Source organism: Mesoplodon densirostris, chromosome 13, assembly GCF_025265405.1.
Source record: "Mesoplodon densirostris isolate mMesDen1 chromosome 13, mMesDen1 primary haplotype, whole genome shotgun sequence".
In the NCBI taxonomy this organism is placed as follows: domain Eukaryota; kingdom Metazoa; phylum Chordata; class Mammalia; order Artiodactyla; family Ziphiidae; genus Mesoplodon; species Mesoplodon densirostris.
The window spans coordinates 56,588,464-56,610,149 of record NC_082673.1 but is presented as its reverse complement, the minus strand read 5'-3'; the positions used below and the strand labels follow the sequence as shown (position 1 = coordinate 56,610,149).

The 21,686-nt window shown below is 36.7% G+C and overlaps 1 protein-coding gene across 2 annotated transcripts in view; it reads left to right on the top strand.

The window, feature by feature from the left end:
* Positions 1 to 21,686, top strand: part of STK3 (serine/threonine kinase 3) — a 310,727-nt gene that overhangs the window by 52,921 nt on the left and 236,120 nt on the right. For both annotated transcript variants that reach the window (XM_060115637.1, XM_060115638.1), the window contains exon 4: positions 10,300 to 10,414. In XM_060115637.1, the coding sequence (XP_059971620.1) occupies positions 10,300 to 10,414 (115 nt within the window). The remainder of the gene's footprint in view (positions 1 to 10,299; positions 10,415 to 21,686) is intronic.

Genomic DNA, 21,686 nt, shown 5'->3' with positions numbered 1-21,686 from the left:
TATTTTCCATGAAGGCCATATAACTGGAAATTCAAGTGGTTATAGAAGAAATAATACATTCCTCAGCTCCCAGGTCAAAATATATAATTGCAGAGTTTTTCCAGACCTCTATTAATTTGGTAGCTTTATAAGAATGTGCTTCCCATAGTTTGATGTAGATAAGGAAAGGTTGAGCATAGTGTAGTGCTGGGCTCTTCAGGTGCTTAATATTTGCATGTTGCTATTATTTTATTATAATGGTTAAAAATAGTTCAGGTACTAATGTTGTGCTTTAGAGATTTTAATTGAATGTGTTCTAGGAAGGGCACAGTGTCTCAGATATTACCCATTATACATCTCCTAACCTTTGTGCATGCATCTTGGTACCCATCAGTTCTTGCTCAGATTTCTGCAACAGCTTCCTGTGTGTTCACTTTGTCTTTCATTTTTGCCTACTCCAACCCATTTTCTTCCCTGAAGCTAGAGTGTTCTTTCTAAAATGCAAACCTAATCAAGCCATTCTCTGTTTAAAACCCTTAAGTGGCTGCCCATTGCTTAGCTAGATCCTGTCTACTAAGGATGGCATACAGGGGCCTTCATGATCTGGCCAGTGCTTATGCTTCCAGGCTTCTCTCTTACCTGAGTTTCTCTTTTAAGCACCTGTTTACTTGTATTCTCTGTCACCTGACTCTTAAATTCTTTGAGTTGGGGATTATGACTTACTAAGTGCCCTTGGATCCTGCCACATAGTGGCTACTCAAGTATTGACAGGTATTACTAATTCCTGCCTGGATGACTCAACTGGAATATCCAGAAGCAACTCTACATTTAACATTCTAAAACCAAATTTTTAATTGTTGCAGATAAGCCTTTCAAATTCCTGTTTTGTTAATAGAATCATCATGTACTTAGTCTTTCAACAACAAAACTGAGAATTCATCTGTTTCTTTTTCTGACACCTCTGATGACACTAATTCTTGTAGAGTCTCCTTCTGAAATGTCTTCACTATCTTTATCCTTTTTTCACTCCTTGACAGAAGGAATCATATTTCTTAGCATACATCACAATGCCTAGCACTGTACTTTTTGTTAAATGAATGTGAATAAATATGGTATGGATAAAGGAGTATGTGAAAGAGCATTGTCAGTTGAGGGGACCCTAGGGAAATCTGATTGTTGTTCTTGTTATGTACTTGAAACCACTAAGGGGAAAGAAAAGTAGTGAATTAAAGGGGTAGAAAATGTGAATAAATTCTAGAAATTTTGTACCACTTTGTAGCAGAATGCCTTGTATATAGTAAGTACTTCTCAAATATTTGTTGAATGAAATGGTAAAACAAATATTGATTAAAAAAATGGATCCTGTCTTCTAGATTTCACTTTTATATTCATACTGAACTTATGAAATAGTGAAGGATCAAAAAACAAAATTGGTTGGTTAAAAGATCCTAAAAGTGCTAAAAGATAAGTGAAAAACTGGGAAATGGCAGGAACAAGCATTACATTTTTAGCTACTACTTACTTGTGTTAATGCAGATGTGTTAATGAGAACTGGCATAAAAATGATTTGGAAGAAAACAGTACAAATTGAAAAATTCCCACATAAAACAGTGGAATTTTGGTTAGAGAAAATGAAATTTGTATTTCTGAAATTGATATCTTTTCTTAAGTCTATGCAGCCATTTGGGCAATTGGCAAATTGTCTTGCTTTCTACACTCTAAAAAGAGATGAGAGGGTGTTTTAATTTTTTTTGTTCATTTTAGTGAGTACTAAATGTGTTCAGTACTGCATTTTGGCGTAAATATTTGAGGGAACCCATCTGCATTGTTTATTGTTGAATCTTTTGTGCCTAGTCCAGTGCTTGGCACAGAATAGGCATTCAGTAAGTATTTGTTGAATGTTTAAATCATAGAATGTTGGTGCTAGACTAGACCTCTGTAGGTATACTTTATTTTTTTTTAATTTTTTAATTAATTTTTTATTTTTTGGCCACATCCTGCGGCATGTGGAATCTTCCCTGACCAGGGACTGAACCCTTGCCCCCTGCAGTGGAAGCATGGACTGTTAACCACTGGACCACCAGGGAAATCCCAACTGTAGGTGTACTTTAGTTTAGAGTTTTTCAAATGTACTCTGCTCTAAGGAGGTGCTTCTAGGGGTATTTTCCTCAAACAGTGAAGAATTGAGCAGAGTGAGAAACTTAGCCCTTGCTTTTATCTTTTTTTCTATGTTGGAGCTCATTCTAAAATATTATTTGAGAAAAGACTTCTGGTGCTAAAGCATAATTAAGAACTATTTTATGGGTACAGAAAATGAGACCTAGAGATTTTACATGAATTGTCCTAGATCATAGCTAGTTAATGACTAGGATACTGTGAGGACCCACATTTGCTGACTCCAGGGCCAGTGCTGAAGAAAGCAATGTCTGTACAGTGATTCCAACAGTTCAAAGTAAAGTGCTCATTCTCAAGGCAGTGCTAGAGATGGAGGCAAGAGCTGGTCAGCATTACTTTTGAATACTATGTGCCAGGTCATGTAGATATAAGGGAACCACAACTGACACAGCTTCTACATTCCTAGTACTGACACTCTAGAGAAGGAATTTCTCATATCTAAACCAAGAGAAATGTTTTGTTAATACATGCATCAGGGCACACAATTATTCACCTAATTTATTTTATTTATATATATATAATATAAATTCAATATATATATTATGTAAATAAATTTATTCAACTAATAAACTGAGTACCTACTCCTGCTGGTAGCCCTTACGTGCTGCACATAAGAGATATAACAATGAATGAGCCAGACTTTGGAAGGACTTTCAGTTAGATGGGCAAGACAGATGAATGGACAGGCTGTTTAAGTATAGTGTGATAAGACCTCTGATGGGGTAAATATGGGGAACTGTATGGGTTGGAAGATGTATGTAACGCCTCACTATTGGGGATTCAGGGAAAGCTTCCTCAGGGAGATCATACCCAAGCTGAGTTCTAAAGGATGACTTTGATCTACTAGGCAGAGAGGAGAGGCAGTCCATGTGGTAGGAATAGCGCATTTCTAGCTTGTTTGCTCAGAGGCTTCTTTCTACCAGAGCAGCTCCTGTCCCGTGTGTTCTGTTTGCTGATGTTTCTGGGTGAGATTCCATTTGAACACTGTTTCTGATGAAAAAAATAAATAAATAAGATTGAAACTCACCGTACTGAAGGATTTGTGATTAACTTTAGCAGTTTTTATCAGTTCATCTCTATGTATTCATTTTTGGGTGGGCCAAGAAATAAATTGCTGTGATTTAGATTTATATTGGAAACAATTCAGTTTTCATAGGAGAATATTCGCGTTGCCTTTGTGAAAACACTGTATTACCCCTATTAAGTTTAGAACACTATTAAGATGGTAGAAGGATGTTAATGAAACGTATATAATGAAAAATAGCCATTTCTTTAGTATTTTAATTATCACATGCTTATAATGACAACATTAAAAAATACACCTTAGAAAATATTTGCAAAAGACTTATCTGATAAAGGAGTGTTATCCAAAATATACAAAGAATTTAAAAAACTCAACAAGAATACAAATAACCCAATTAAAAAAATGGGCCAAAAACCTTAACAGACACCTCACGAGAGAAGATATACAGATGGCAAATAAGCATATGGAAAGATGCTTCACATCATATGTCATCAGAGAAATGCAAATTAAAACAATGAGATACCATTACACATCTATTAGAATGCCCAAAATCTGGAACACTGATAACACCAAATGCTGGTAAGGATGTGGAGCAACAGGAACTTCCATTCATTGCTGGTGGGAATGCATAATAGTATTGCCAGTGTAGAAGTCAGTTTTTGACAGTTTTTTTCCAAAACTAAACATACTTTTAACCATATGATCCAGCAATCTGGCTCCTTGATATTTACCCAAAGGAGTTAAAAACTTACATCCACACAAATACCTGCACATGGATGTTTATATCAGCTTTATTCATAATTACCAAAACCTTAGAACCAACCAAGATGTCCTTCAGTAGGTGGATGCATAAACTGTGGTACATCTAGACAATGGAATATTATTCAGCACTAAAAAGAAATGAGCTATCAAGCTATGGAAATACATAGAGGAAACTTAAACGGATATTACTAGTGAAAGAGGACGATCTGGAAAGGCTACATGTACTGTATGATTTCAACCATATGACATCCTGGAAAAGGCAAAACGATAGAGACAATAACCCCTCCTGGGGTTAGGAGGGTGGGGGTGGGGGGATGAATAGGTAGAGCAGTGGAATTACTCTGTATGATACTGTAATGGTGTATGCAGTTGAAACCCAAAGAATGTACACCACCAAGAGTGGATCCTAATGTAAAGTATGGATTGGGTGACAGTGTTGTGTCAGTGTAGATCCATCACTTGTAACAAACATCCCAGTCTGGTGGGGATGTGGATAACGGGCAGGCTGTGCACGTGTGGGCGCAGGGGGCACATGAGAAAGCTCTGTACCTTGCACTCAGTTTTGCTGTGAACCTAAGCCTGCCATTAAAAATCAAGGTCTATTAAAAGATACCTTTAGCAATACACGGTTTTCTTCATTTAAGATGAAATTCAAGTTAACATAAAAATGTTAATTAACTTTTAGACAGGAAAAATTAACATTTGAATCTCTATAAGAAGCTTAAACAATGATTCAGTCCAAATAACTTGTACCACAGTAGTGTCTATATAAGGTTCAAATACATAAGGAAGTTTGTAGTGCTTTTTCTATTTTTTTCCCCTCTGGTTTCTCTGTTTTTTCCTCGCTTCTCTTTTTATACTACTATTTTGAGTTGTGATACTAGAGGAAGACCGTTAGAATAAGGGTTTAGAGGGGATATGAAATGGAGACAGAGGAATGGCAAGGGTATGATACATTAGGCATGAGATGAGAGGAAGCCAAAAAAGAAAAAAAAAAAAAAAAGAGAGGAACATGCTATGTAGTTTTATTGGGCTGAAGGTGTTAAATAGAGGAAAGGGAATGAATGGGACAGGAGAATGAAAGGTAAGGGAATGACACAGGGGAAGGGAGTAGACTGTGCCTCATGAGTTTTGCCCCAGTTATTGAGGCATCATGTTTCACCTTTGCTTCCTGGTGTATGCTGTAATTTGACTTGTGTCTTCCATGTCCCTCCACCTACTGGAATTTTCAGAGTCATATTTAACTATTTAACTGTGCCAAGAATACATAGAATTGCTGGATTCTCGTATGTCCTGTAAGTCCCTATGGTGGCTTAGTCAAGATTCCTAGGCCTTATGGCTGAACTAAAACTGTGTGTTGCTTAAAATTAAAAGTAACACTGAGCTAGTGTTTTGAAGCAACCTCTCCCTGCTTCCTCTCCAGCCTTTAATAATCAATGTGTGGTTAAAGAAATAGATGTTAGTGTATCTAAATAATTGTGCGGTTAGCTAACTTGCCCGCTAGTATGAACACTGTCATCTTTGGCCCCTGACAATCCTGCACTGGATAATCCTCTTTAAAGGCTATTTGATTGTATTATTTTCTTGCATAAACTCCTTCATGGGTTCCCCATTGTCTGGACTGCCTTTTATTTTGTCACTGAAGTCTACGAATTTTTCTCCCTAGCACCTGCCCCTAGGCTATGTATGTTGTTCAGTGAATGTTTGTTGATTACTTTTATATGATACAGGAATGAATTATGAATGAACAACGTCTGTGTCAGTGGAAACAGACTGGCTTAGAAGTCCCAGGTCTTGAACTCTCTGCTTATTTGTTTCTGTGTTTGTAATTTTTCAAAGTGTTAGCTTTAAATTGTAATCTTTAATTTGCCAGTCTTAAATTTATATTCAGTGTGCAGTTGAAGGGAGACACAGTGGATAAAACACAGTAGAAAACTTACTTACTGTCTTCTAACTTGTCAGTCAGTTTATATCATAATCAAATTGTGTTGAGTGTACCTTGAAAATATCTCTTGAATTTGTTTTCTACTCCAAGCCACGATCTGCTTTTTAAAATGTAGGTTTTATTATTATTCAGGTATGATGAGACCAGCATATCAGGAGATAGATTGTTATACTTCTAGATCTGAGAAGGGTGCGGGTGAGAGAGGGGGACCCATACAGGGAAGCACCAGAGTCAGTTAGGAGGCAGAGGGAGAGAGGGAAATGTGGGCAAGAGCCTTTATTGTGGTTTCTGTGGGAAGGAATAGGTGAAATTGAGTAAACAGGTTTAGGATTGGCTAGATTGAATAATTTCTTTGTGATCTGGGGCTGTCACTGGTTGTCTGGTATACGGCCCTGGGGTGATTAGGGCTGGGAAATGGTGGCCCTGGAGGTAGTTGAGAGTATGAAACTTGGCTTGTTTGCATGTGAAAGGTATGCTTACAGATGCTATCTCTAGGAATTAGCTAACGCTGAGAGAGGAACAGTGGAGACTTTGTCAGTAGGTCCCAGATGTCAAAGCAGCACAAATACAGAAAATGAAAAGATACACTTAATACAATCTCTTGCAGGCACAGACCAACAGAACCTTCTAACTGGTCTACCCGTGTCCATATTTGCTTTCCTACAATCCAGCTTTGAAGCAGTAGCCAGAGGAATCTTAAAAGTATAAATTAGATCACGTCATTCCTCTGCTTAAAATTCTTCTCTTGAATATCTATTGAAGCCCAATCTCCTTACCTTGTTTTTGAGGCCCTTTGTTATCAGCTTCTGCCTCCATCTGCAACTACGTTGCGTTCTACCTCATTTTTCACTCACTTTATTCTAGGCATACTGATCCCTTGAAAATGATCTTTTTCTCTCCTCAGGGCCTTTGTACAGACAGTTCTTGGTACCTGAATGCTCTTTATAACTGGTTAACTTCTAGCCGACTTTGACTCTAGCTTAAATGTTATTCCTTTGGGGAGGCCTGAATTAGGTCCCTTCTGTTAATTCTTCTGTGACTGTTCATTTGTTTACTTATTCATTCCTTTTGCTTGTGCATGCAAGAAGGGAGGTACTGAGGATGAAATGGAGAGCAAGGCAGATTGGCACCTATCCTCACGGAGCTTCTTTTCTTCTAGGGGAGGCAGATAAAAGTCAATGACAAAGCAATTATAAGATGTTATAAGTGCTTTAAAGTATTGATGCAGAAGATATCAGAGGATGACCAGTCATAGGCCATTATTACGTATAAACTTTGGGGTTTAAGCATTTCTTTCTTTTCCAAATGTAATTTGTAATCCACAGCCACCAATGGAGGGGGGATATTTTGTTGTTAAAGCTCACCCACGTCTACTTTCAAAGTTTTTTCATATACGCCAGTGCTTCCCAAGTCAGGGGCTACCATGGAATATGTGTTATTCCATTCTTCCATATGAACTAGGAACAATTTTATTTGCAGAAATGATGAATGCAAAATAAAGTCTCAGCCAATTTATCTCATAGCACTTCTCCTTCTTTTCTTACCACAGTTAGTAATTATATTTACTTGTGGATTTACTTCTCTAATACCTGTGTATCTCTTGCTGGTATGTGCTAGAGGAGAGTCAGGATTGTGTCTGTCTGGTTTGTCTGGTCTAATGCTTGGCTAGAGTAGAGGGTCAGTGAATGAATGTTGAGTGATTGATAGAAACTGTATTCGGGTGTGTGTCCTTAAGATGGCTGTTTAGGTCTATCTGCTTAAATATTTTTCTAGGTTAAAATTATTGAGGCCATTTTTAATGATATAGAATTGTTGGACTTTGATACGTTCACTTGATTGTGTATTAGAGGCCACAAAATATTTTTTGAAGAGAATTCTACCTTTCCCCAAAGGTGTTGCCTTGACTCACCCCCTACAGAGAGCTGGAGCTGCCCTTTTATGTAGCTGCCCAGATTAGAATCTCTAATTTTCATAGGAGCTGTCAGTCCTACCCTTAGAATTGCTGATTACTTAGTGTAGATTGCAAGATAAAATACATGTTTTCTATATGCTTTTCAGTGAACATAGCCTTCAACTCATTGCTAATTTGAAAATTTGAAAATTTTGAATAAGAAAATTAATATTTAAAGAAGTTTCCTGAAGGATATGTCATCTATCTTCTGGAGCGAATCTTAGCTGTGGGTGTATATCAAAGTCACCTATAAAGGTTTTAAAACATCTGCTGAGTTAGAAACTCCAGGGTGTGGGGTCTGGGCCACAGGTGATTCTGATGCACAGCCAGGTGTAAGAGCAGTACTTCCTATAATGGTTTCTACACAGGCACTCATAACCCAAAGAAGTGTATGTAAAGAAAGCTTTTTTATGTTTCCCGTAAGTTGAAGTTTTGGCTCTATAGATGAGATTCATTTGTAAACAAACACTTTTAAATGGTTTAGTGAATATTTATGAACTCTTAATAATACTTTCCATTCCCAACACCTAGCAAAGTTGAGTGTTGTCTGCAAATTTAAGGTGTGAGATGGGGAGTAACGAGAGATGTGGGGAGAGAGGTAGACTTTGAAAGGTCATGTATGTGATATGAAGCAGTTCTGTCTTTTTTTCCTTTGGTAGTGGAGAGCCATTGGAGCTTTTTTTCTTTTTTTAAATCAGGAGCGCGATATGGTTAGCCTACTTTACTTTTGTTTTAAAGGAAAGTTACTTGTCAGCTATATGGAGCACAGATTAGAATGGGGGAGAAAACTATGACAAGGAGACGGAAGCAAGTCTGTGCAAGAGGAGCAGTAGGGATAAAACAGGATTGAATTCTAGCCCTGTAGCTACCTGTTTTAGTTTAAGCCCTTAAGCTCTAACCAGTCTGCTCTACCCTTGCCTTCAAGACTTAGTTAAGATTGCAAAGGCTTTACTGAGAAGTCTTTCCCCAACCAGTCTTCTCTTAATCTCTTCTTTTGGTAGTCTCTTTATGTGGTCTTTTATAGTACTTTCCATTTTTCATTGTTCTTTTTTCCTTGTTTGATTCCTATGTCTTATTTATCTTACACTGATGGCACTTTTCATGATAAACATGCCATTCTTGGTTTTTCCCTTGCCTTTGCTCATGGTCTTTCTCTTTTCCAAATCTTCTTATCTCTCTTCTACACCCATATCTTGAAGCTTTAACCTTTTTTCCATAATTCAAATTCCACCGATTCTGCGAAGTTCTCTAGGTTGACTCTGCCATGGTCACTTCTACCTATGAGCTCTTGTAGTGTTTAAGCTGTGTACTACTTTATGCTTCCTTGTATTTTTCATCTTTTTATGTATTCTGTGAATGTGGATATTCTGTCTTTTTGAGTTGAGCAAGATATTTTACACATCACTATATATAGCATACCCTTAATAAATATCAATTGTAATGGTCATTTGCCCCATTCTAAGTTTTCCTAAAAACAACCGGCTATCAACATAGTTTATTCTGCTCTGAAACACATGAAACCTCAGCTCAGAAATATTTTAAATTGTCAATAATTACAATTATCTGAATTTAAAGCAAAAAAATTATAATTATTTTTCTCCAGAATTTTAAAGGCCAAAATACAAGGGAATTAAAAAAATTTTTTGGGGGCCTCATTGAAATATAAAGTATTGAAATGTAAAGTTGAGTGTTAATATTTGACTGAATGCAAAATCTTTTAGAAGATTTATATATATATATATATATATATATATATATATATTTGTAAGTTTATTTATTTATTTATTTTTGGCTGCATTGGGTCTTCGTTGCTGTGTGGGGGCTTTTCTCTAGCTGTAGTGAGCGGGGGCTGCTCTTCGTTGCAGTGCGTGGGCTTCTCATTGCGGTGGCTTCTCTTGTTGCAGAGCACAGGCTCTAGGCTTGTGGGCTTCAGTAGTTGTGGTACGTGGGCTCAGTTGTCGTGGCTTGCAGGCTGTAGAGCGCAGGCTCAGTAGTTGGGGCGCACGGGCTTAGTTGCTCCTCGGCATGTGGGATCTTTCTGGACCAGGGCTCGAACCCATGTCCCCTGCATTGGCAGGGGGATTCTTAACCACTGCACCTCCAGGGAAGTCCCTAGAAGATTTATATTTAAAATGCTTTAGTTAAAGGAAAATATTTTCATTTGTTCCTTATGTTAAAGAGTATGTCCTTTGCCAAAACAAAGCTTTATTTTCTTGGGAATCACTCAAAACATTTGGACCTCCTCTGGTTTGTAATCCTGTTAAAATTTCATCCGTGAATTAAAGCCTAATTATACACAGTTGGTGAACCCTACATAGATACAATTCCATGTACAATAGTAGTTTACTCATTAAGTTTACTTATTGGAACATGATGAAATGCTGAAAATATTTTGAATTGGGATTAAGAAATAATTTTCTTCGGGAATTAACTGAGTTTAATTGTCTATATATTTTTCTTCAGCCCATATGTTGTAAAGTACTATGGCAGTTACTTTAAGAACACAGACCTCTGGATCGTTATGGAGTACTGTGGAGCTGGCTCTGTCTCGGACATAATTAGATTACGAAACAAAACAGTAAGTATTTGTAAATTGTTTTGCTAATCTCATTTGTAAAGATTCATAGTTTAGAATCTGACTAGGTAGTGTTTTGTTACCAGAAAAATATTAGTGTGAGAAAAGAAAAGGTTTTTCAGTGTAAAGGGATCTAGTATGAGGTGTGAGAATCAGTCAAAGTCACAAATTTGCCATTTGTCGTATGGCAAATACAGGAGTCATATGATGGTTTAATTTATTTATGAGGATGATTTTTGGTTAGTCCCTGAGAAACTACCATGGCACTCCTCTTCTTCATTTGGAATCAGTGTCCATGTTCTTTATTAACATGAGTTCCATAAGTTATAGCTAGAATTTTATTTAAAGTTCATAATATTCATGGTATTTCTTTATCTTGTTTTTTGCATTATAACCTATGATTGGTAAACAGTTTAAGTTTTATGTTTCTGAATCTTAAAAATAACTGAAAAACAATTTTTGTCTTATTTTCCCAAATATTGTCAGGGTGTTTGAAAGTAATAGAGCTAGATTATAATTTTTTTTTTCCTGGTAAATTCAGCTTTGTGAAATTTGTTTTTTAATAATAACTTTTTATGGCTCTGTTTTTAACCCTCAGTAAAAGAGCTGTTTACAAAATTGTTTAGGCTAGCAATGCACCTAGTTTCCTTGCATAATTTATGAGGACAAAGTGACCTTTTTAAAATCTGCGAATGACTAAGAATAATAAATCAGTGAAATAATTTGTAATTCCATGAGACAGTATCCCAATTACTATATGTCTTTATTACATGTAGTCAGACATGTTTCAGTAAAATACATTCAGAAAAGTACTTAACTACTTGAGTCAATTCGTGGTTAACCAGAATCATTTTAAAGTTTGATTGGGGAAGTACGTTTTAAGTTTATCCTACTAATTTTTTTTTTCTGTTAGAGAAAATAAAGTAAATAGGATTTCTTTTAAAGGAAGTGAGATAGAAGTTAAAATAATACCTGTTTTGACAAAATGGATTAAGTGATTTGTGACATTCCAATTATATATTTTAGAATTTGTATGGTGCTTAACTAACATTTATGTAAATCAGATGACTCCTGAGTGGCAGAACAATGCTTTAATTGAAGATAATTATACTCCAGTTAGAGAAGTGTTTTAAAACCGTTCCAGGGCTAAACTCAGTGTATTTGGTGTTTAAAATTACCAAGTAGGAATATGAAGTAAAACTGAGTGAAATGGAAAATCTGTTTTCTTTATTTAAATGCTAATGTTACCATTTTGAGTACAGAGGAAGAATATGATCCAAGTACTTTATTTCTTGTTGCTAATAAATACAAACCGTGAAGGTATACTGCAGTTCTAAAAGCTAGATATGGGTGGGATCATTATCCTCAGGAATCTCCTTCACCAGTTATCAAAGGAAAGATTTTATCCCATTTGCATTCTTTTTTAGAAGACAGAATCCACCTAACATGTTTGGGGATCATACATTTGGAATAGTCTAATTGTTATTCTCACAGACGGTTTCCCTTGGGCTTGGGGAGGCACGGAAGGGTCTGATTCCCAGATACAAGAAGAACCCAGAGCTGTACGAGATGACTCAGGAGCTGTGGGTATATTATCTCTGGGTGTTGGCTTGATAACAGCTCCTGTTAAATCTCAAGAATATTCTATGCTACTTATACTACTTTTCCTTCATTTATGTATTATTTTAAAAGAGTACCATTGTTATGAATGTTGGCAGTATACGGGGATATGTATCATTCTCTCTTTTATTTTTTTTTAAACACTGGAGATTGTAAATATTTGATCATTTTATAGGAATGGTCAATGGAGTGATAATGATTGTTTGAATTTCAGAGGCGTGGCTGTTTCTGATTGACTAGCTTTCAAAAATGTGACCAGTGAAACAGTTGTCCTTGATCTATTAACACTCACTCCAGTAGTTAATTGTTTTCATGGTCACGGACAATCAATCTTTTTCTAAGAGTATGGGAACTTTTTTTTTTTGGCTTTATATGCTCTTCTGTTTTTTGTTACATGCTTTGTTGTTTCTTTTAATTCTATATACATTTTAAACAGCACAAGGCATTCTTATTATTATTTTATATTGTCAGTGTTTATATTTATATTTTTTATTGCTCTTTACTCTTTTCTGCATTTCTCAGTTGCCTGAACAGTGTTCTCTAGTGTTTCCTTATATATGGGTATGATGGTGTTAAGATCTCTCTTTTTTTTTTTTTTTTTGTATGAAAATGTTACCTCACTTCATTTTTGAACGATACATTTGCTGGGTAAAGAATTCTAAGTTGGCAATTTCTTTTAGATTTTTGATTTGTTTTAAGAGGAATGACTCTTAGAAAACCACCTAAGTAACACACTTTTTGTAGAATTATTCTTGTCTTTGAAAGAAATCTCATGGATGAACTGTTCTGAATTTTCAGTTCGATTGCTATCTGTTTTTTGATCGGGTGTTTCTTTGAAAATTAAAGGCACAGGAAAGAAAATCTGACTAAGATTTGTATTTTGGTGTTTTGGTATATGCTTTTGCTTCAACTGCTCCCCCACCTTTGAGTGTTCCCCTACCCCCCAATCTTTGCCTAGTGAATTTGTATCCATGAAGGACCAGATCAAATATCACCTCCTCTTTGAAACTTTCCCTGTTTTCCCAGGTAGTTTCTTATCTATTTGGTAATTGGTTGATTAATGAATTAGGTAAGTCTTTATTGCATATTCACTCTTACATAAAGAGCACAATAAATTCTAGCTGCCATTATTATTATAATTTTTTACTGTTATTATTATCTTACATATTTTGACTGCTAGGTAGACTGAGCATCTTGTCATATGTGTACTGGCTCTTTGATTTCCTTTTTGTGCTTATCCTTTGCCTTTTGTTGTTGTCAGTGGTGGTGGTCTTTTTCTTACCAGTTTGCAGGTTTGCTTGACAGTTTGCTAATAGTTTTGTGAGTACTTCACATTTCATTTTAAAAGTCAAGAAGCCAGTTATCTGATTGTCAGCATAGATATTAAAGAAGGAATTTCAAAATATCTCTTTCAGTGGTTTTATGCCCTCACCTATACTTTTTCTTTGGGAAACGCCTAGGAAAAGCTAAAGGCATAGAATTAAGTTTGGGGGTTAACTAGAACTCCCAGTGATTGGAACTGAGCCTGAATAGCAAAGGGTTGGGATTGGATTGTTGGCAGTTGAGCTGATAATGAATGGTAATTGTGGTAATTAATGGTAGTAGTACTAGGGGTAGGATGAAGGTGAAACCCTCCTATATTCCGGTGGGTGATAAAAGTTTCTCTGAGTCTTCTGGTTGCATTTAGAGTAAAAATCACTATTTGGTTAGTATTCATTGAATCTTTCAGTTTATAAGTATTGAAGGATCTATAAGTAAGTATATGTGAGTTAAATTCCTGATTTCTGTGATCAAACCCACAAACACAGCTCATGTCCTGGTATTATGTATCTTTAGTAACTGACTTTTTTTTTTTTTTACAGTATTTAAAACCATCTTTTGAGCTTGGTGAAACCTATGTGTAGATAACCTTACTGTGGTATCCTGTACTTGGAAATCACATTTAATTATTAGTTAGCTTTTAGTCTTTAGGAGAAGAGTAATTGCAGTTGCTTTCCCCTACTATAAGCCACTCAAGGGCAGAAATTTTTATATATTCATCTTGGAAATATTACAAGTGCCTGGAATAGCTACTGGCATCTAGCAACCTTTGATAAATGTTTGTTGAACTGAAACAGGATCAATTCCTTGGCTGCTTATTCTGTGAATATAAACAATCTTACTCATCTATTCAGTGTTATTTTTTGTGGATAAATTGTAATTCGCATGGCTACTACTATTTAGTATTAATGTTGTGGGTTATTGAACAGATATGATCATATACCAAAGAAAGGCCATAGAAAGTGTGCTTGAAGGTTTCCTTGTGAGGACATATTTTAAAAACCAATATATTTTATGTTAAATGCCATTTAACTTCTAAACACTTATGCATTTCAAGTATATACTGCAAAGTAAAAGTAGACAACTCTGTGAAATTGAAGCTTTTTAAAGATAGATTATATTTTTGATTACAGGCTTTCAAAATGATCTTTACATAATTCTTAAGCTGTGCCTTGACATATGGAAGAAATAGAATCCATGTCTTAGACGTTTATTGTGTATTTGGAAATGTTCTAAGAAAACGCCTAAGGTTTGTCTCTCCCACTTTGGCCCATTTTTTGATTTGACCACTTATTTTAATTCAGCCTAGCACTGTGGATTTTAGTTTTGGCTCTTCCACAAACTAGTTTTATAATCTGGTGACTTCAGCTTCCTCATCTGTTAAATAATAAGTAACATTTGTACAGTGCTTTACATTTTACTTGGCAGTTTTATTTACATTTTGGTTGAACGGAAAGGTTCAAAACACATTTATTGATCTAGGCCTGGTGCTCTTCATTTGAGGTACAGATAACGCTAATAAATGTTGCTGTTGTTGCATTGTTTGCAGACCAGTTGAGGTAATACATACGTACAAAGCTAAATTTGATTCTATAAAGAGTTAGAGTTCTTTAGGGGCAGTAAAGGAGAAGCACTTAGCCTAACATGGAAGTTCAGTGAAAGCTTCATAGGAGAGAGAACCCTTTTGCATGATCTTGGAAGAGGAGGAGTCATCTGTCATTAGAATCAGGCTCCACAAGAGCATGGTTTTGTCTTCTTTGTTCACTGTTCTATCTCTGCTCCTTGGTCAGTGCCTGACATGCAGAATGCTGGGTAAATATTTGTTGTATGCATGAATGAATGAATGAATGAATGACTCAGAGAAGAGAGGGCAAAGGACATCTTGGGAGAGAAAACAATGATATGCTAAAATTATATTTCCGTCTTTAAAAGTCCAGTGTCATACTCCTAGATCACCTGAAGGAAAATGTTCCCAGTATCTGGTTTAAATGGATTTACTTTTCTCACACTTAACTGCTCAAAATCATTGTCATATATTAGTTTGATGGATCTGTTAGGATCATGATCTTAGCACCATAATTTTTTGTTTTTCCTGGAGTTTTTCCTTTGTTTTTTTCATGTTGAAAGAAGCAGCATGTGCCATCTTTATCACTTCACTAATGTCTTCTAGCTTCTTACTCATTTTATCTATTTCCTGGAATTTATGTGATTCTTCTTTGAGAAGACATTCTTTGGAGCTTCCTGATTTCTTGTTCTAATGTGGACTCATTGCTTTTTAGGTCTGCTGTAGAGCTGCGTCCTTGGAATTTCTTTTCACTGGACTCCTGGGTTAGTGCCACCATTTTCTTGTATATTTCCTATTTCCTTGGTTTTTCACTCTTGTTTCATATTCTTCCTAAACTGTCTTCTTCAAGGTGTAAGAGTTAAGAGGTCAACTATTTGAATCCTTGCATATCTGAAAATGCCTTTATTTTGTTTTCATACCTGGTTGATAGTAGCCTATGTAGAATTTTACATTGAAAGTAAGTTTCTCTCAGAGCTGTGGTAGCTTCCCTCCATTTTCTTCTAGCAGCCAGTGTTGCTAATGTTATACATAGCTAATGCCAGTCAAAGTCTTATTTATTTGTAGGTCTCCCCTGCCCCAGAACTTCTTAGACTTTTTTCTGTATTCTCATGTTTCTGATGTTGCATAAGGAACAAGACATTTCACAAGGATGTGCCTGAGTGTGAGTCCTTTTTATTAGTTATGCTCAGCACTCAGTAGTTCCTTTCAAATAAACACTTGCATCTTTCTTCAGCTTTGGAAAATTTTCTTCAGTAGTTTCCCCCTCTATTGTATTCATTGGATGGTGAAATCTCCTGAATTTTATTCTTTTTTTCCCTCCTAGATTTTCTGTCTCCTTTTTGGCGGTGGGGTAGGGGGTGAGGTTTTTTCTACTTTATTTTCTGACTCTTCTAACTGAACTTTTTATTTCAGCAGTTATATTTTAATTTACAAGAACTCTTATGTTTTTGATTATTCCTTTTTCATAACATCTTGATGCTTGAGGCATGGATGCAAAATCTTTTCTAATCACTCTAAGAAAAATAAGTTTTGAAAAAATTATTTTCTGTTTTCTGAATCATCTTTATTTCCACTGGGGTTATTGTTTCAGTTGCTTGATCCTGGTGTTGCCCATGGCAGGCTGACCACCAGAAAGGCTGACTAGCTTTCATCAGAAGCATTGGGACAATGCTTTTTGCCTGGCAGGTATAATGTTAGGATGAACTGGCTGGGAGCTGGCTTTAGGGGCAAGTGCCCACAGAGGTGGTTCGTTCAGTTTGTTAGCCATTCCCCTCCCCTGCCTTTTTTGGGGCCTGGGGATAAATGCCAGAATGCATGTAATCTGTATGTATAGAGTAGGGATGAGGAGCCAAGTCTTGTTCTGTTTTCTTCTTTTCAGCTTCCATGGGAAAGCTAACCTACCTTTTCCGTTCCCCTTCTCGCTCCTGCCCTCCCTACACAATGATTCTAACTTGGAGCCCCTTTGGTGTTTACTTGGTAATCACTCCTTGTGTCGCAGACCCCTTCTTTGCCAGCTCTTGCCTGTGACTCTTCATAGAAATACTTCCAAATTTATTATACTCTCCTGTGCTGATTCTTTTTTTTAAATTAATTTATTTTAATTTTTATTTATTTTTGGCTGCATTGGGTCTTTGTTGCTGTGCGTGGGCTTTCTCTAGTTGCGGTGAGCGGGGGCTACTCTTTGTTGTGGCGCGCGGGCTTCTCATTGCGGTGGCTTCTCTTGTTGCAGAGCATGGTCTCTAGGCACGCGGGCTTCAGTAGTTGTGGCACACGGGCTCAGTAGTTGTGACTTGCAGGCTCTAGAGCGCAGGCTCAGTAGTTGTGGCACACGGGCTCAGTAGTTGTGGCTCGCAGGCTCTAGAGTGCAGGCTCAGTAGTTGTGGCACACGGGCTTAGTTGCTCCTCGGCATGTGGGATCTTTCTGGACCAGAGCTTGAACCCATGTCCCCTGCATTGGCAGGCGGATTCTTAACCACTGTGCCACCAGGGAAGCCCTGATTCTTTTATTAGTTTATTTATTAAAAATTTTTTTTCTATCAGTTTAGTGGGATTTTAGAAGGAGGAAAGACAGAATTAAACAAATTAACTACAAATTCAGGTTGGTTTTTGAACCTGAATCAATGATATCTCCTCTTTCCCGTCCCATCTACCTCCCTATACATACTTTTATACTCTTAGGTGTTTAAATTAGTACAGCTACTTTGAGGAGTACAGTTTGATAATCTATTGTAAAGTTGAATGTATAAGCACCCTAGGATCTATCCAATGATTCTCCTTTTCCATCTGTACCTTACAGAAGCCCTAGCACAATTGGTTAGTGAGAAATGTTCCAGAGTGTTGTCACAACAGAAAATTAGGAGCAAACTTAAATGTTGATGAGCACTAGACCCGGGACTAGAGAATTGCTACTGTTCTTTGAGTCGCCATAGTTTTGTAGCTCTTTGGTGAAGGCAGACTCTGAGAATAGCATTCTGGTTGAAACCTTTCAGGGTACCCAGCTGTGCAGGTGGAAACGACATTAAAATACCAGCTTAAAGTTTGTGTCTTAAAACACAATAAATGTCCAGTTTGTTATATACGAGAAATTTTTTATTGTCTGCTTTTCCCGGGATGAAATATTGATATATTCTGTGATTGGGTGGGGAGCAGGGGAGGGGGCATTGAGGGAATACAAAATAATGGAGAGGAAGTTCCAGACTGAAGAGAGCAGTTCCTAAGTTATGTATATGTATTTTCCTGAAGGCTTGTGGTGGACTTGTTATTTTATAATGGAAATAATTGGGAAAGTCAGGTTTATTCAGGTATCACTTTAGAACTGTGAAGGACACATTGAGACCATTCTTGGTAAATTCTTACCGGTTGTTAGTTTTTTTTTTTGTTAGTTTTATAGCAGTGATTCTCAACTCCAGTGACAGACGTTTGGTAGATATTGTAATAGCTATTGCTATAGTACTGGTATGTGCCAAGCACATTATATAGATTATTGCATTTAATCCTCGTGTAAGGACTGAACAACCATGTGAGGTAAGAACAATTATTGACCCATTTTCCAGATGAGAAACTGAGTCATAGAGTGGTAAAGTAGATTAGAGGGAAAGAAAGGGTTGAAATTATAGCTGACTGCTAGAATTGAACTGTAGAAGTTAAAAGCATAGAGTCTGGAGCCCAGAATGTCTTGAATTCTGGCTCTGCTACGTACTAGTTGTGTGAACTTGGGCAAGTTTCTTAACTTTTCTGTGACTCGTTTTCTTCATTTGCTAAATGGGATAAGAAGACTACCCTACTTCCTTGAGTTGTTCTGAAGATTGTACATATGTAAAATGCTAGGAACAGCACCTGGTACGAAAGAAGTCCTATATGTATTTGCATTGTTATTGTCATCATCGTCCTATCTTCTCACTTACATAGATGGGAGTGTCTTTGCATTGCGTACATTATCAGATAATGTATTTGGGTGGAATAATACAGAGGACTGTGGAACCAAGGACAGAATCCTAGCATTCACCATTGGTACCTTGAATTGTCATTGTTAATGAGGGAGGTATGTAAGCTCCGTGAGATAGAGCTTACATTTTTAGGTACACTGAGAGTTTCTTTAATAGAATCAGGCAGTGGCTATTCAGAATATACTAGGATATTTTATTTTAGTGCCCTTAGAATTAATGCCTTGTACATAATAGTCTTTTTGGTAAATGTTTGATTTGTTGTATTTTAAAAATATATATTCTGCCTTGATGTTAATTATGTACTACTTCAGACAGGTTTTTTTTTCCCTTAGTGAATCTTAAATCTTACTGATTTAAGATTTATTTGGAGCTTCAAAGTTTGATATTATTTTATCGTTAATAATAGACATCTTTTTGATATGTGTGGATTTCTATTCCATAAAGTGCTTTTTAGGGTTTATATTTGCCTCTGTGTTATTGGACTAATTCATGTTTGACTTTCCTAATCACCTTGTTGCATGTTCCCTCTTTGTGTAATAGATACTAGTTCATATGGGCTTTATAACTCCATATATATTGAGTGCTTTTCTGTTGTCTTCTGATCTCTTTTTCAGGAATCTTTTCATGTGGGAAAGGATTTTAAAATGTCTGCCCACTGACCATTTTCACAGTAGAGTATCAGTTCTCTCTCTCTTCAGATCAAGGGATTATAAGCAGCTTGTGTATATGTATATTTACATATGGTGTAAGTAGTGAAAGCTTTCATTTTGAATCACTAGTTGTCGGACTTTGTGATAGATTATTAATTTTTTTTTTTTGCCAGACATCTGCAATCCAGATTTCATGAAAGAAAACCCTTCTCTGCCCTTTTGTATATAATAATGGCTAAAATATTCTAGTTATGTTTTCTAATGTATGTACTTTGTGTTGAGCAGATTTTTGTTTTTCTAGAAGAGTCCCATAAATTTTTTATTGTTTAAAACCTTGACTATTTTATATCCTCAACCTTCCTGTTTTTGGGTGGGATGAGATAGAGTGGTGAGGGGTGGAAGGGAGTTACTGAGTTGCTCTGTTGTTTTTTCCAGTGTTTTCCTCATGTTGAATACCTAAGGGCCCCATTAAATGTATGTATTGTTTTTCCCAAGAAAGAAGGAGTAAGAGGGAGAGAAATTTTGATTGTAAAGCAGTTGGAGTCTGAAGCTTGATGGATGTTCAGATAAAGCCTTGCATGTAAGCTTAAGTATTACTTTTGAGATTTAGGTATTTCAGAAATTGCTACTTAACTCCTCAAGTTTCTCTAAACCATTGATTTTTAGCAAGGGGGTTTGGTCACCATTGTGTGTTGATTGTATCATGTATGTCATAAAAACTAATGAACGCTGAAACATTTGAGGAGTTCTGTAAAATTAGATATCTAAATGCAGTTTTAATATAATGGAGTAAACATTTATTGGCCGGGGCAGGTGGTACTAGGAAAAAGAAGGCAAAAAGAAGACTTTAAAAAAGCATTCATGTTCCTTTTAAAAGACATGTTTATTCTGCTTTTCCCACCCCTTATTATTGTAACCCTTTTGTTTGGGGGCAGAAAATATAAATCAGCTTCAGAGATCTCATGCTGTTAAATATTTGGAATAACCTCTAGCAGTTCTAGAGTAGGTCACCAGTTTGTGCTTTATACAGACCTCTTTTCCAGGAACCTCCCTGCTTTTTGGTATCTACTTGAAATTTACTACATCAGTTTCAACTCTTGGTTATAAATTACAGAAAGCTCATCCTAAGCTGGCTTGAGCCAAGAAGGGAATTTATTTGCTCACATAACAAAAAATCTTTGCAGAGCTAGTTTCATCCATGGTTTGATTTAAGGTGAAAGGAATTACTTGGATTCGTCTCTTTGTCCTGATACTTCTGTATTGACTCTACTCTCAGGCTCTTGCCTTATGGTGACAAGATGGCTGCTAGCAGCTACCTGGATTATACCTTTCTAGTTGAAACCCAGCAGTGTTGTACCTCACTGCTTCTGAATGGGTCATGTACCTTTTTCTGTGGCCATTGGAATGTGATGCGGTAACTGGAATAGCTCTAGGACATGTGTCTAACCTGGAGCTAGGATGGAGCTGACTGCTAGAATTCATGGCCTGAGGATGGGGAAGTAGTGATTCCCTAAAGGGAAATGAGGGTATGTTAGCAGGAGAAGGGTGAATGGGTGTTAGAATGGCCCAAAATAACAGATATTTCTATGTATTTACCAAACCTAAAATCAAAACAAGATATATCAAGAATAAAACACACGCATGCGCGTGCACACAAAACCCTCTAAAATAACTCCCAAGATGAACGTTCAGTGTTAGAAGAGGTATCTGTTGACAGTGGCAGTTAAAACTGTGGGGTCCTCAACCTTTTCTCCCTTTTGTCACAGTAAGATACAGTAAGGGCTGTATCTCAAGGAGCCTGCTCCTCTGTGTCAGCAGTAAGTGTTTGCTGTAAGAATTCTGGAAAGTCTGCTTTTCAGGATCACAGATCCATGGTTTCATTTAGACCATGGTGGCCTAACCCTGTTTTTAGTTGTGGTGTCCATGGCCCCTTCTCTTATAAGAATTTTCTCAACCTGAACAGGTACTGCTGTTCAGTACTATACTAGAATCTTAGGAGAGTGAGTCCTTTTGTGTGGAAAGTAATTCTTGCTCCTTATTTGGTGTCTCCCATACAGTGAGATTCGGTTCTAAGAGTATTTCAATGCCTCTTAAAGTTCCAAGCCACAGCATTAACATGACCATGCACTGTAGGATTAGACCCATAGAATTTTTCATAGCAATCATGTGCCCCA